At 45.0% G+C, this 15,376-nt stretch overlaps 1 protein-coding gene across 1 annotated transcript in view; it reads right to left on the bottom strand.

Annotated features, from left to right (window-relative positions):
* Positions 1 to 3,858: 3,858 nt before the first annotated feature.
* Positions 3,859 to 15,376, bottom strand: part of LOC123761180 (uncharacterized) — a 61,704-nt gene continuing 50,186 nt past the window's right edge. The window contains exon 3 of the mRNA XM_069339266.1: positions 3,859 to 4,844. Within this exon, the coding sequence (XP_069195367.1) occupies positions 3,859 to 4,844 (986 nt within the window). The remainder of the gene's footprint in view (positions 4,845 to 15,376) is intronic.

Below are 15,376 nucleotides of genomic sequence, written 5' to 3' on the forward strand. Positions count from 1 at the left end.
CTTGAAGTAGAGGGGGGTAGAAATAGCCTAAGCTACTCTATCCCTTTGAGATGTATTTATTGCTTATCTCAATAAACATACTTGAACTTGAACTTGCATTTCGAGCAGGAAAAACACTAAAGACTAAAACTTAATAATAATTGAGATTAAAGTATAAAAATGTGTTGAGAAAAATATAAAAATAAAAAAGGGGGGAACTTGGCAGAAAAACAGCAAAAATACAATTTTATCGACAAACAGCATTGTTTCAAAATAACAGACATGGGTTGACATTATAGGTGTAAGGTAGGTTTGTAACCTATCCATCGCTGCCCACTGGATTAGGAGCGGTGTGCAGGACAAACATATCAATTCTGATCAGGGAGAAAAGACAAGTCAGGATTGGGGGGACCTTAATTTATTAAATAATGTATACAGAGCAACTGCTGTACCACAATATAAATGATGTCGTATAACATGACTGAGTAGAATGCCAGTACTGCAAAGATGCAACTAAGGAAATAAGTCGTAGCACATTAACCGTGCCTAGTGCCAGTTAGCTGAAGGAATGTTGCAGTACTCGCAATCAGCTTAATGCTATAATTAAAGACAACACCAGAGTTAATTGAGTGGCATAGCCAGTACAGTATGTATAAAATATATTCTGTATACACAGAGGGCATAGAAAAGAATAGATAAGAATTTCCAGGGGTAATGATATGCTAGTGCCTCGTTTACATGTAAAGTCTGCAACCCCCAACTTGCACTACAAGTGAGCGCTTGACATATGGTAAGCAGCTGCGGGCAGCCCTAGACTTGGGGATCCGGCGCAGCACTCCTCAAATTTCTATATTAGAAAAGTATGCACAGGAGAAAACGTTAGGAGCTCTAATGGCATAGATGTTCTGCAGTCAAGGGAGGAGGGCGGGTGTTTCGAGCGAAGCGGACCGGAGCTGTGGAGGACTGAGGGAGAAACTCCTCATGCGTTTGCTTAAATGTGCCCCCCCCCCCTTCTCACGGCGCACGCAGCTCTCACAGAGTGCTGCGTAAATGTTTTTTCTCCTTCCCAGAATTCCCCCGCTTATTTCAAAATAAGCAGTGGCCATTTCTGATCGAGGAGAAAAAACAATTACCTAAGTGTAGTTACAGGATGAGAGCTACGCTCGTGGTGTCCCGTCTTCCCAGCACTCTTTGTCATATAACGCTTTGAAACTACTGACGGTCTTGGCCTCCACCACCTTCTCCCCTAACTTCTTCCAACCGTCTTCCACTCTGTTTGCGAAAGTGAATTTTCCTATATTTCTTCGGCATCTGTGTTTAGCTAGTTTATATCTACGACCTCTTGTTCTTAAAGTTCCAGGTCTCAGAAAATCTTCCCTATCGATTTTATCAATTCCTGTTACTATTTTGTATGTAGTGATCATATCACCTCTTTTTCTTCTGTCTTCTAGTTTTGGCATATTTAATGCCACTAACCTCTCCTCGTAGCTCTTGCCCTTCAGCTCTGGGAGCCACTTAGTAGCATGTCTTTGCACCTTTTCCAGTTTGTTGATGTGCTTCTTAAGATATGGGAACCACACAACTGCTGCATATTCTAGCTTTGGCGTAACAAAAGTCGTGAACAATTTCTTTGGTATATCGCCATCCATGTATTTAAAAGCAATTCTGAAGTTAGAAAGCGTGGCATAGGCTCCTCGCACAATATTCTTTATGTGGTCCTCAGGTGATAGATCTAGAACCACCCCTAGATCTCTTTCTTTAACAGAATTCTTTAAAGATTTCTCACATAATATATAGGTTGTGTGGGGGTCTATGTTCTCCTATTCCACATTCCATAACATGGCATTTATTAACATTAAATTCCATTTGCCAAGTGGCGCTCCATGTACTTATTTTGTTCAATATCATTTTCAATATGTATTTTGTCCAGGTCTTCTTGAAGGGCATGACAATCATCTAAGTTTCTTATCCTTCCTATTATCTTAGCATCATCAGCAAACATGTACATATAATTCTCTATACCAACTGGTAGATCATTTATGTAGACAATAAACATCACTGGTGTAAGAACTGAACCCTGTGGTTCTCCACTTGTGACATTTCTCCAGTCCGATACATTGCCTCTGATCACAGCCCTCATTTTTCTATCAGTCAGAAAATTTTTCATCCATGTTAGAAGCGTACCTGTCACTCCTCCAATATTTTCCAGTTTCCAGAACAAACAACCTCTTATGTGGAACTCTGTCGGAAGCCTTTTTTAGGTCCAGATAGATGCAGTCAACCCAACCATCTCTTTCCTGTAATATCTCTGTTGCTCGATCATAGAAACTGAGTAAATTCGATACACAGGATCTTCCAGATCGAAAACCATACTGTCTGTCTGATATTATATCATTTCTCTCCAGGTGTTCTACCCATTTAGATTTAATTATTTTTTCCAATATTTTGACTATTACACTTGTCAATGATACCGGTCTATAATTAAGGGGGTCTTCCCTGCTTCCACTTTTGTAGATTGGAACTATGTTAGCCTTTTTCCACACATCAGCTACAACACGGATGAGAAGTCTCCGTGGTGTAGTGGTAAGACACTCGCCTGGCGTTCCGCGAGCGCTATGTCATGGGTTCGTATCCTGGCCGGGGAGGATTTACTGGGCGCAATTCCTTAACTGTAGCCTCTGTTTAACGCAACAGTAAAATGTGTACTTGGATGAAAAAACGATTCTTCGCGGCGGGGATCGTATTCCAGGGACCTGCCCGAAACGCTACGCGTACTAGTGGCTGTACAAGAATGTAACAACTCTTGTATATATCTCAAAAAAAAAAAAAAAAAAAAAAAACTCCTGTAAAGAGGGATGCCTGAAAAATTGTTGAAGATGAATGCTGAGCTCAGGTGCACATTCTCTCAGAACCCATGGTGAAACTTCATCTGGACCAACTGCTTTGTTCTTATTTAGCTCCTTGAGCATTTTTTCCACTTCGTCTCTAGACACCTCTATGTGCTCTATGTTGTTCTCTGGAATTCTTATTGTATCTGGTTCCCTGAAGATTTCATTTTGTACAAACACACTTTGGAACTTTTCGTTTAATGTTTCATACATTTCCTTTTCATTTTCCGTGAATCTATTTCCCATTTTCAACCTCTGAATATTATCCTTTACCTGCAATTTGTTGTTTATGAATTTATAGAATAGACCTGGTTATGTTTTACATTTGTCTACAATCCCTTTTTCAAAATTTCTTTCTGCCTCTCTCCTCACTGCCGTGTAGTTGTTTCTCGCATCTTTGTATCACTGGTATGTTTGGGTGTTCGGCCTCTTCCTGTATTGATTCCATTTTTGTGTCTTTTGGTCTTTTGGACAAGCCAGGATTGGGGGGGACCTTAATTTATTAAATAATGTATACAGAGCAACTGCTGTACCACAATATAAATGATGTCGTATAACATGACTGAGTAGAATGCCAGTACTGCAAAGATGCAACTAAGGAAATAAGTCGTAGCACATTAACCGTGCCTAGTGCCAGTTAGCTGAAGGAATGTTGCAGTACTCGCAATCAGCTTAATGCTATAATTAAAGACAACACCAGAGTTAATTGAGTGGCACAGCCAGTACAGTATGTATAAAATATATTCTGCATACACAGAGGGCATAGAAAAGAATAGATAAGAATTTCCAGGGGTAATGATATGCTAGTGCCTAGTTTACATGTAAAGTCTGCAACCCCCAACTTGCACTACAAGTGAGCACTTGACATATGGTAAGTAGCTGCGGGCAGCCCTAGACTTGGGGATCCGGTGCAGCACCCCCACTCCGCAGGCCAGCACAGCCGATCCCCCACCCCCGGAAGGGCGAGGTGCCCACTGGCCGCAGAAGTAACTTATCTAGGTAGTGGAATGACGTCTTGCCTGACGTAGGAGTGGAACGCATCACTTTTCCACCTGCCGACTGCTCTGATTGCTGCCGGCGCCAGGCCATCCTTGGACATCTGCATGGCCCTGCCGATTCTGAAGGAGTGCGGAGCATAATCGTTTGGGGGCAGTCCTAGTGCTCGAATGGCAGCACGGAGCACCCGTGTGAAATCTTGTCTGGTGACTGGGGCGCTCGTTTCGTCTAGGAATATAGGTCCTGGTTCCATGCCCCGTCGTCTTATGCAGTTCGCCATGGCACGGACCGGGCAGTACTTGCTGTAGGGGTCTGCACTCAGGTTTAAAGTGGGGGTACGACCTGCACTGTGCTTGTAGGAGGCAAACGCGATGTCGATCCCCGTCCGTGATAAAGTTAACTGGTCCAAGCATAGCGTGTGTTGCCCCTTCCCTGCATAGGTCACCTCCCCTGGCCGGAGGCAGGCGTAGGCGAGGGAGAAGAGCGCTCGGTAGCAGGTCTTCTCGTAAGTTGAGCAGCAGACACCTCGCAGGGCCCCCAGTAGTCGATGCAGTAGTCGTCTGGTCATGGGCAATCGTCGTGCGGGGAGCCGTTGGGCCTTGTTGCGCGCTCCCTTAAGCAGTTGTGTGACTAGGAACTGGCGAGTAGGATCCTCCCTACCATGCAGCTTGAACATGAAGGCGATCGCCGCGAGGTAAGCGCTGAGAGAGCGCAAAGCCAAGCCCCAAGACAGCAGCAACTGCAGGAAGTTCGCCAGTGTCGAGGACGAGGCCTCGAAGGGACACTCCCGTCTCCTGTCGTTCGATACGCACGCCACGTACTCCGCCCACTTATGTTGATACGTGCGCCGTGTCGCGGGCTGCAGGGAGTCGAGCAGCGTCCTTACAGTTTCAGGGTGAAGTTGCAGGGCAGAAGGTGCTGCGGGACTGTGGTTGGCTTCTCGGCGAGTCCTGCGTCTCGTAGGAACGAGGGCGGCAGTACCTGCAACCAGGAAAGAGCGTCACAAACCCCGTTTAACTTGCCCGGGAGGTGTGATGGAAGAAGCGTAATATTATGGGTGAGGAGGAGGATTGCCAGTGGCCGGACCAGTTGCATGAGGAGGGGGCACCTGGCGGACAGAGATTGCAGCACGTTTACCACAGCAGCGTTGTCGGACCTTACACACAAGCCTCTTGTTTGCTAACACTGGTGCAAAGATGGATATCCCCATGTAGAAGGGGTAAAGTTCGAGGAGCGCAATGTTGAGCCGGCTCCAGTCCGTAGGCCAGGTACCCCTGAATCAGGTCGCTCCGAGTGTGAGTCCGTAACCCTTGGATGAAGCGTCCGCACACATCGCGAGGGCCGTGGCGCACCCCCATCCACCGTCTGGTGGAAAAACCGTTATCCCATTGAATGCGCCGAGGAAAGTGTGCCAGGCTCCCAAGTCGAGCTTCGCCTCCGCGTCCAGCAGGCAGAGGCGTGAGGGACGTTGTACACCTCGTGTGAGCGGGTGGAGTCGTCGGAGGAAGGCCCGTCCCCCCGGTATGACTGACGTGGCAAATTGCAGTTTGCCGATAATCCCCTGCAGGTCCCGCAGGGGGAGGCTCTCGGTGTGGGACATTTGGGGCTTGACTCGATTTATTTAAAACTTAATATAATGAAAATCAATTACGAAGGACCACCCGCTTTTAAAGTAAAGAGGGAAACTAAGGAAATATGATCATTAGAAAATTCCTAGATGAACCAGTAACTATGGATAAAATACTAGAGAATATGATCACTTATATAATTAATGGGCTGTATAATTAACTGAATCAAAGCCTCAAACACCTACATTGGGGGGTTATTACTGGAACTCAATACGTCCAGGAACTAGTGTGGTTCGTACACCAGTCCAGTATGTAATAATCTAATCCTATGATCATTTAGAGAATCATTATCTTTAACGCCAATAAGAACATAGATTAAGAACATGGGAATTGATATTTATAATAAACACATGTCAATCCAAAGAAACAATGTTCTGCATGTAAAGGAATACAGATAATAGAATTCAAGGAATACGGAAAGAGTCTTAGCTTGAAGACGATTTCCTAGAAGTTAGTTACGACTCATCCTCTGATTCTCCTGGACTCGTCATGGAACACTGGGAGATGATTAACACGGGAAATGACAGCTCGGAGAATTCTTCACACACGCTGCAAATCAAATTATATTCAGTAGCAACAGATTAAGCTGCTAGGCATCTATGTTCAAGAAATTTGGATTAAATACTGAGAGTAAATATTAACCTGTGGTTTTTTATTGTCACTGCGTCACAACAAGCTACCCAGCTATAAACCCCCACCTAGATGATGCATCAAATAAGGATAAAGGTACTTAGCTAATATGGGCACTGTGTAAGTTAAGGCTTGCCGCAGTTCGCGTCCTAGGTTCAGGCTTCGTAATAACGAACACATGGTGTTTAGCCTAGCCTAGATGCTGACGCGTTTCACTGGCCGGTCACGTTGAACTACACGGAACCAAATTTAACAGGTTCTGGTCGAATGTCAAATTAAATCTCTTGACAATTCAACTCGTCGTGTAAAATGACACTGACACCAGCGAAATGAATGTCTGCAAAGGTTCTTCACACCTCACAGTGGCGACTTTCTTCTGAAGCTCTTGATAGCGTCTACCCTGGTTGCTGGGGTAATGGCGTCTCCGTGCCCTGCTCCGCGTCCCGCGTTTGCTACACAAATTATTTATTACGGATATTATCATTTCTCACAGTTGTGATTGAAATGCTCGGATAAGGATGGGTTTATTATTCAGAGGAGTTAAATATTATTATTTGCCCATTTTATGATGGTAAACGGACAATGGAGATGAATTAAATTCTCTCCAGGGCATTCACGCGTGACGTTAAATTTATTACTAGATAACAGTTATAACTATAAACGCTCTATTTGGCTTTAGTTGGGGATCAGTTTATCTGTAATTAATTATGACACAGAACACCGTTGTTTTATAGAGAATCAAATTCAATTCTCAGACACACTGGATATAAATGTGTTTATTACAATGGAATCTGATGCAATACTGGCGTCCGGTGATGTAAGAATTCTAGCCTTATTGTACAGATGTAATTATTAGTACATGTGAACTCTACGTTTGGTTAGTTTGAATCACTACAAGGATTAGTAGATTTAGTAATAATTAATGAGAATACAACAGTGTTGTATTTAGTGTTGGAAATTTCCAACATAACTCTGGGGGGAGAGTTATAGGGTCATAGTGTAATGTGGAGTACTGACACCTATCCCGAATTTGGTATTAATATTAGTATGTTAGTACACACATAACGAATGTCTCGTATTTGTCAAGGACACACAAGAAACTTAAGTCTTGCTAATTTCATGTCAAATAGAACATGTTATTATGAATTACCTAAAGTTAATAATTAAGAAAGCTTGCAATAACTCTGAGACTGGTGTCGCTATGACATGTAATGGGTATATTACAAATCCCTAAGTCTGCAAACTCTCAGGTACTCTAGATAAATAATGTTATTTATAGCCTATTCAATAATTAAAGATTTTAAATCACACAATTCAAACAACAGAATCTACTGTGAGAGGAAGTCCTGGGTCATAGTGACGTAATGGTTGGTTACTTGACATCACTCCACAGTATCATCATAGTTATCTAAAGTGGATGTAAAAGGAATTACTCTTGGTCAGAGCTGTAATAGGCTTGTAATTTACGCCTACATTGTTGAGCAGCAGCTCTAGTGGGGCGGTTGTTCGTAGGTTCAGAATTACTGTCCTCGGAAATTACTGGAGAAACTGGATCTGGCTGATGTTCTCGCTCAGCCAATTCAAGAGGAACCAGCTTCTCTAAAGTTTTTAGAGTAGTGTTGCCTCGGCATAAAACTTTCACTACTCTCAGGACACCTTGATGATCTGGATGAATGGCAACAATTTTGCCTATGGGCCACTCTGACCTTGGTCCATCACTGTCGACTAGTACTAGGTCCCCTGGTTTTAGTTGCACTTTATTGTAAGGACTCGAAGCTCCGTAGTGGTACTCTCGTAGAGCTGTGAGGTACTCTCGAGTCCACACCTCATTCCACCTGTTAATAACCCTTGAGAGATGCTGGTAGCTTTCCACCAAGTTACCTCTGGTCACATGTGACGGGTCTACAGGGTCCTCTTCGGTTAAAGGGATGAGAGGGCTCAGTAGACCTCCATGGATCAAGTGTGAGGGACTCAGAGGTTCTCTCTGGGTGAAATCATCAGACAGGTAGGTTATTGGGCGGTTATTGACTCGCGCCTCGATTTCCACAACAATAGTTTGGAGTTCTGAGTAACTGACCTTTTGTCTGTGTAAAGTTTTTCTTAAACACTTCTTGACTGTGCCTACCATTCGCTCATAGAACCCACCTTGCCAAGGGGCTCTCGGTGCTATGAATTTCCAGTGACATTGTCGTCTCTGTAGGTCTGACTGTACTTCTGGATGATTCCAGACTTCTCGCAAACAAGCTTCTCCTGCCACAAAATTGGATCCATTGTCCGATATCATTAATTTGGGAAAAGATCTGCGAGCAGCAAATCTGCGGAAGGCCTGGATGAAGGCTTCAGCACTCATGTCTGAAGTGACTTCTAAATGTTTGCCTCTGGTTGTAGCACACGTAAAGAGACAAATGTATGCTTTCACTGGTATATTATCTGGGTTGCCAGTGAGAAGTAAGGCTCCTGTGTAATCAACACCAGTGGTTTCAAAAGGACGAAGATGAACCACTCTTTCTTCAGGGAGTGGTGGAGGTCCTGGGTAAGGACATACTCTAGCATCGTATCTTTTACAGATTACACAGAATTTAATTATTGACTTAACTGTCTGACGACCTTGAGGAAGCCAGTACTTTTGTCTAAGGTCGGTGAGAGTATCTAACACTCCACCATGTAAAGTACCATATTGATGATGATGTAAAACAAGAAGTTTAGTGATGATGTGATGGCGAGGTAGAAGAATTGGATTCTTCGTGTCCAAATCAATTTTTGCATGAAGCAAACGTCTTCCACATCTTAGTATATTATGAGTGTTGGCATCATACCAGATACCTAGAGACTTAGTTAATTTGTCTTGAAGATTTTCATATTCGCTTCCATATGTCTCTTGCTGTGCACGTTTGATCCAGTAGAGGATAAGATTGGGAAACTTATGTCGAATTCCTATCTTAGCAAGAAAGTCAAACACATGTGCAGTCACTCTTAATAACTTGCTTAAGCTAGAATAATTGTGAGGATCAATGGCTAAGATTCGTTGAGGTTCTGGTTCTTTCATGGGAGTGGTGATATTGGTCACTATGACTTGTGGCTTTTGTTTGGGCCACTGACCACCAACAAGCCATGAAGGTCCATTGAACCACAACGAAGACTTGATAAGTTGTTTTAGTGTTAACCCTCGAGATAAATAATCTGCAGGATTGTCCTTAGTAGGAACATGTCTGAATTTATATCCAGCAGATAACTCATGAATTTCCCTAACACGATTACTGACGTAGGGAGTCTTGTTGTTGTTGTTTCTTACCCATTGTAAGACTACCTCGTTGTCTGACCACACGACAATCTCACCAAAGTGGATATTATTGAGTGTCTTTGCCAGGCAACGAGCCAATCTTACTCCCACCAGCAATGCAGTCAACTCCATTTGAGGTAAAGATCTCTTCTTAATGGGAGCAACTCTTGCTTTAGATGTGAGCAAAATTGATTGTGCACTATTAACTAAGTAGGCTACTGCGCCATATACTTTGCCAGAGGCATCGCAGAAAACGTGCAAATTGGTGGGTAAGTTTGGTCCTGAAGCATTACGAGGAAATTTCAAAACACCTAACTGATTAAAATCCGCTGCTAGTATCTGCCATTTAGCTTGTAACTCACTTGGTAACGGATCATCCCATCCCATATGTTTCTGCCAGCACTCCTGCATTAGGAGTTTGCCCCTTATTAATATAGGACTAAGTAGGCCTAAAGGGTCAAATGGTTGACTGACAAACGAGAGCAGTGTTCTCATGGTAAGGGTTGAGTTATCAGTTTGTACTGACTTGACATTCATCTCGTCAGTACTGGTGTTCCATTCCACACCCAGAACCATTAATTGATTGGGTACCTGATAACCTGGAAATTCTTTCTCTATTACCTGGTTGAGTAATTCATTATTTGAGGCCCATGACTGTAGTGGCATATTGGCTCCTAATAGCTCACGGTTAGCCTCATGGTAGATTTCTACCAAATTAGTTTGATCATTAGTTGTTCCCTGGAAATTGTCGACGTACAAGTTGTCGCTAATGTCTGCCTTATAGGGGCTGTTTGATTTCCTCAAATGCGTGTCTAATGTTGCTTGCAAAAGAAACGGTGAGGACGTAGCTCCGAATAATACTGAGGCAAAACGATATGTGATGACTTCACTGTTAGGATCCAGTGGGTCCTTAATCCAGAGAAATTTTGTGTAGTTACGATCTTCCTCCTGTAAACCTACTCGGAGGAAAGCCTTGCTGATATCAGCAGTATAGGCGAAAATACCAGTGCGAAATCGTAACAGCACATCATGCAGCCTTTGTGTTAGGCTAGGTCCCGTTTGGAGACATTCATTTAAGGAGACACTGCTTGGCTTTGCTTTAGCACTACAGTTAAAGACAATACGAATAGGGGTTGTCAATGAGTCTTTCACCACAGCGTGATGAGGTAAATAATGACCTATTTTTCGGTCATCGTTATCAACAACTTCAATAAATTTACTGTTAAGTTGTTGTTGGATGAGTTGACGATACATGTTCAGTTTGTCGGGCTGCTTCTGTAGTCGTGTTAATTGAGAGTGCAATTGTGAGGCTGCCATAAAATAATTTACTGGAAGTTGTGGATGATCCAACTTCCATGGGAGTCTTACCCAGTATTGTTTATTTTCATAGACAACTGTATCCAGATATTGCTGGTAAGTCCACGTATCATCAGGGCTTGGTTGTTCAGGGATAATACCTAAAGTGTCTAAATCCCACAAACGATGTATTGGTGGGTCAGACTCAATATCCTCAGATATTTCTCTGAAACGTAGGGGTGACTGTTCCAAGCCTAGTCACAACACTATTATGTTATTAGATTGTTGGTTTGTGGACGCAGGATTTTGTCTGAAAAGCACGGGTCCCGTAAGCAATTTGCCTCCTGCAGACGACAACAAATTCATTCCGTGTTGTCTAGTGCATCCAGTTATAAATTTGTAATAACGATCCGCGCCTATAAGTATTCCAACATCAGTGAGGCAGTCAGAATTTATTTTATAATCTGCTAGCCTCATGCGGTTTCGTCTAAGATGTCTCGCAGTGCGAGCTAACCCTGTGACCTGCAGGTCTGTAGGAAGTTTATCTACTACTACCGCTTGTATTGGGCTAGTGGAAGATCCGAGTCTCACTAATACCTTAACTACTTGGTATTCCCGAGGTCCACTATTCGACAAGAAAACCAGAAAGCACGAGTTAAGTGCATGGAGACTTAATATGCCATAACTCACAGTGAACCTCAACAGTAATCAACCAAAATTAACCAATTTTCGCCTGCCTTTCTACGACCCTTCTGCCAAGTGTTCCCTATACGATTGGCATCCCTACTATAATTCATCAAGTATCTACCTTTAGAAACGCTACCAAGAATCTATTCGTCGAAAACATGCCCAAACATAACAACAAGCAAGGTAGGGGTGCCTCTCGCTCTGGTTCCATTACTCCTAGAGATCTGAATGAAACACTGGCAACGCCGCAACCCTCGCCGATGTTGGTAAACACAGCATCCGCTCCCCCTCCTCACTCCCCCCCTTCAACTCACCTCGAATCTCTAGCTGTAGAATTCACTCAATCTATGGCTCCCTGTCTAAACTTCAAACCTCTCCGAAGTAATCCATGGCTCCAGAAACTGCACAACCTTGTGAAAATGCAATCAGAAGCTATTTTGGCCCTCCAAGACACAGTCACCCGACAACAATGTAGCGAGTAGATTATCCCAATAATATACTCGCTCCAAATGCATTGTTGATATTCCTGTCAACCTTTGGAGATGAATGAGGTGAGGCGTTGCCTGGGCAACACGGTGAGGTGTTGCCTGAGCATATAAGCAGCGGTGTAGCGAACATTGGCTAGTCTACTTTCAAGTGTGGTCTAGAGCAGACACTTGCGAGATACTGTACCGACGCTCAGTGCGCTCAACTCACACCAAAGTATCACCGGTGTACTTCTGTATATTCGACCAAATATATATATAGTATCTTAGTGTCTGTGTTTATTTGTCACCATACTTTACGTAACAATAGAACCGTTACATTGGTGACCCAGTGAGTGAAAAAGAACACCTAGTCACAAACTAGGTCTTCGCCATGGATTTATCTACCAGGTTTCCAGCATACAACGCAGATGAGCCAGAATTTTGGTTCATTCAGATGGAGGCTATTTTCGACCTTCACGAAATTTCGACTGAGAAAGCCCGATATGCCTGTACCCTGCCAACACTTCCCTCGGAGGCTATGCACACTGCCTCCGCTGTCATCACCGCGCCATCACCGGACACCAGGACGTACACTGCATTGAAGGCCGCTCTTCTACAGGCAGCAATGAAACGCCGCATTCAACAAAGGGACCAACTCCTCACTGACACAAGATTAGCAGACAAAACACCAGCTCAGCTTCTGTGGCATATTCAGTATGTGATGCATACTGCAACTGGCCCAGCCCCCAGCGAGATTGTGAGATCACTGTGGATACAACTCTGTCCAAAACACATTCAACCGGCCCTATTCAGTATGGCTGACGACACCCCATTAGCCCAGCTGGCTACACTGGCAGACCGGCTTCATACGACGTCTGATAACACTATATTGTCCCACCTCAGTGATACACAGCAGACTACAGACACCCAACAACTCGACGTCCTCCAGAACCGGCGTTTCGTCCACCCAGGGAAAACGTACCATGCGAATCCAGTATCAGTCTCTAGGCGACAGCGAGAACGTCGGGGAAAGCTTTGTTCTTACCACCAGAAGTTCGGACACCAAGCCCGCAACTGTAGGGCTCCTTGTTCCTGGTCGGGAAACTACTTCGGCGGGGACTGTTAACGGCCAGTGACTCCGCCATTTCAAACACTACACTGCTCTACATATCTGACGTCATAACCAAACGCCGTTTCCTCGTTGACACAGGTGCAGCAGCTAGCGTGTTGCCTCCCCCACTGGTCAAACCAACCCGTACTCCTGGTTTGGACTTACGAGCCGCCAATGGTACGTCCGTCCATACATATGATACATATGAGACCCGCGCCCTGGTTCTCGAGTTCGCCTCTCTGGGTCGCTTTACGTGGACTTTCCTCATAGCGGATGTGGAACAACCCATTCTTGGATGGGATTTCCTGCAACACCATCGACTTATGGTGGATCCCGCAGGTGCAGTACTTCGAGCCTCTCCTAGTACCTCTACACAAGTTAACATCGTCACCCCAGTCGCATCTACGGAACTTCAAGCACTCCTGGATGAATTCAAAGATGTGACCCAACCCGCCAGCCCTCGACCTGAAGTGCAACATACGATTACGCATCACATTACTACAACGGGAGCACCTACCTTCGCCAGACCACGCCGCCTGGCACCGGAACGACTGGCGGTAGCACGTGCTGAATTCAATATGCTACAGGAGGCGGGAATAATCCGCCCTTCGAACAGTCCATGGGCTTCACCTCTCCATATGGTCCCGAAAACAGCCCCAGGGGAATGGCGCCCTTGCGGAGACTACAGGGCTCTCAACGTTCGCACTCTGCCGGATCGCTACCCAATACCACACATCCAGGATTTCTCACAGGGATTGAGCAATGCAACCGTTTTTTCGAAAATTGACCTTGTGCGGGCATTTCACCAGATCCCTGTGGAACCGGCAGACATTCCGAAAACAGCGATCACAACACCTTTTGGACTGTTTGAATTCGTCCGGATGCCTTTTGGTCTACGGAATGCAGCCCAGACATTCCAACGCTTCATCGACCAAGTAGTTAAGGACCTTCCTTTTTGCTACGCCTACATTGACGATCTGCTGGTGGCCAGTACATCACCAATAGAACATCTGCTACACCTCCGACTCCTTCTCACCCGTCTGCGCAACTTCGGCTTGCAGCTCAACTCTGAGAAGTGTATTTTCCATGTTCCAGAGCTGGATTTCTTGGGACACCGTGTGTCAGCAGCAGGGGTCCAACCACTAGAGAAGAAAATCGAGGCAATCAAGGAATTCCCGCGCCCATCTACTCCAAAGAAGTTGCAAGATTTTCTTGGTGTAGTGAATTTTTATCATCGATTCATCCCACATTGTTCGGACATCTTGCGACACTTATACGACCTCTTACGAGGTCGGAAACTCACGTCCCGTCTTCCGTTGGAGTGGACTCCCCAGGCAGAGACAGCATTCACCGACATAAAACACAAGCTGGCGGAATTCACCTTGCTCGCACACCCAGTGTCTGACGCTCCCACCAATCTATCTACCGACGCTTCAAACACAGCAATTGGTGCTGTACTACAATAACTCGTTGAAGGAGAATGGCGCCCAATTGCATTCTTTTCAGCGCGCCTGTCACCCACTGAAGAGAAGTACAGCACTTTTGATAGGGAACTGCTCGCCATCTACTCAGCCATACAACATTACCGGCACTTTCTCGAGGGGCGAAACTTCCACATCCTCACAGACCACAAACCTCTCACTTATGCGCTGGCGGCCAAGGGTGATGCTCACTCTCCTCGAGTAGCCAACCACCTAGGATTTATTTCCCAATTTACCTCGGATATCCGTCATGTCAAAGGAACTAATAATGTCATAGCCGATGCACTGTCTCGACCCACCATAAACCACGTCGTGACAAACCCAGCTCAGGTGGACTATTGTGTAATCAGTAAGGCCCAACGGGAAGACCCTGATCTGCAGCGATTACGAACATCTGACACAGCTCTCCGGTTCATCGAGATTCCCATGGAAGGTGGCGGAAGGATAATCTGTGACACCTCACGGACGGTAGCACTTAGGCTCTACATTCCTGCCCAGTTTCGCTGGAAAACGTTCTCAGTATTTCACTCCCTAGCACACCCAGGAGTACGTGCTTCCCAGAAACTACTAACGGAGCGTGTTGTATGGCCAGGAATCAATGCCGATGTTCGACGATGGACTCGCTCATGTCTCCAGTGCCAGCGAGCGAAAACACATCGTCACACAAAGAGCCCTCTTCAACAGTTTCCGTTACCTTCTGACCGTTTCGAGGTGGTGCATGTAGACATCGTTGGACCATTACCGTCGGCAAGAGGATATTCTTATCTACTCACCTGCATCGATCGATTCTCCAGATGGCCGGAAGCAATCCCATTAATCAACATCTCAGCTGAGTCAGTGGTCCAGGCTTTCCTCTCTGGATGGGTCGCCCGTTTTGACAGCCCCTCTGTCATCATCACCGACCAAGGACGACAGTTCGAATCATATCTATGG

This window comes from Procambarus clarkii, chromosome 41 (genome assembly GCF_040958095.1).
Source record: "Procambarus clarkii isolate CNS0578487 chromosome 41, FALCON_Pclarkii_2.0, whole genome shotgun sequence".
NCBI classification, from domain to species: domain Eukaryota; kingdom Metazoa; phylum Arthropoda; class Malacostraca; order Decapoda; family Cambaridae; genus Procambarus; species Procambarus clarkii.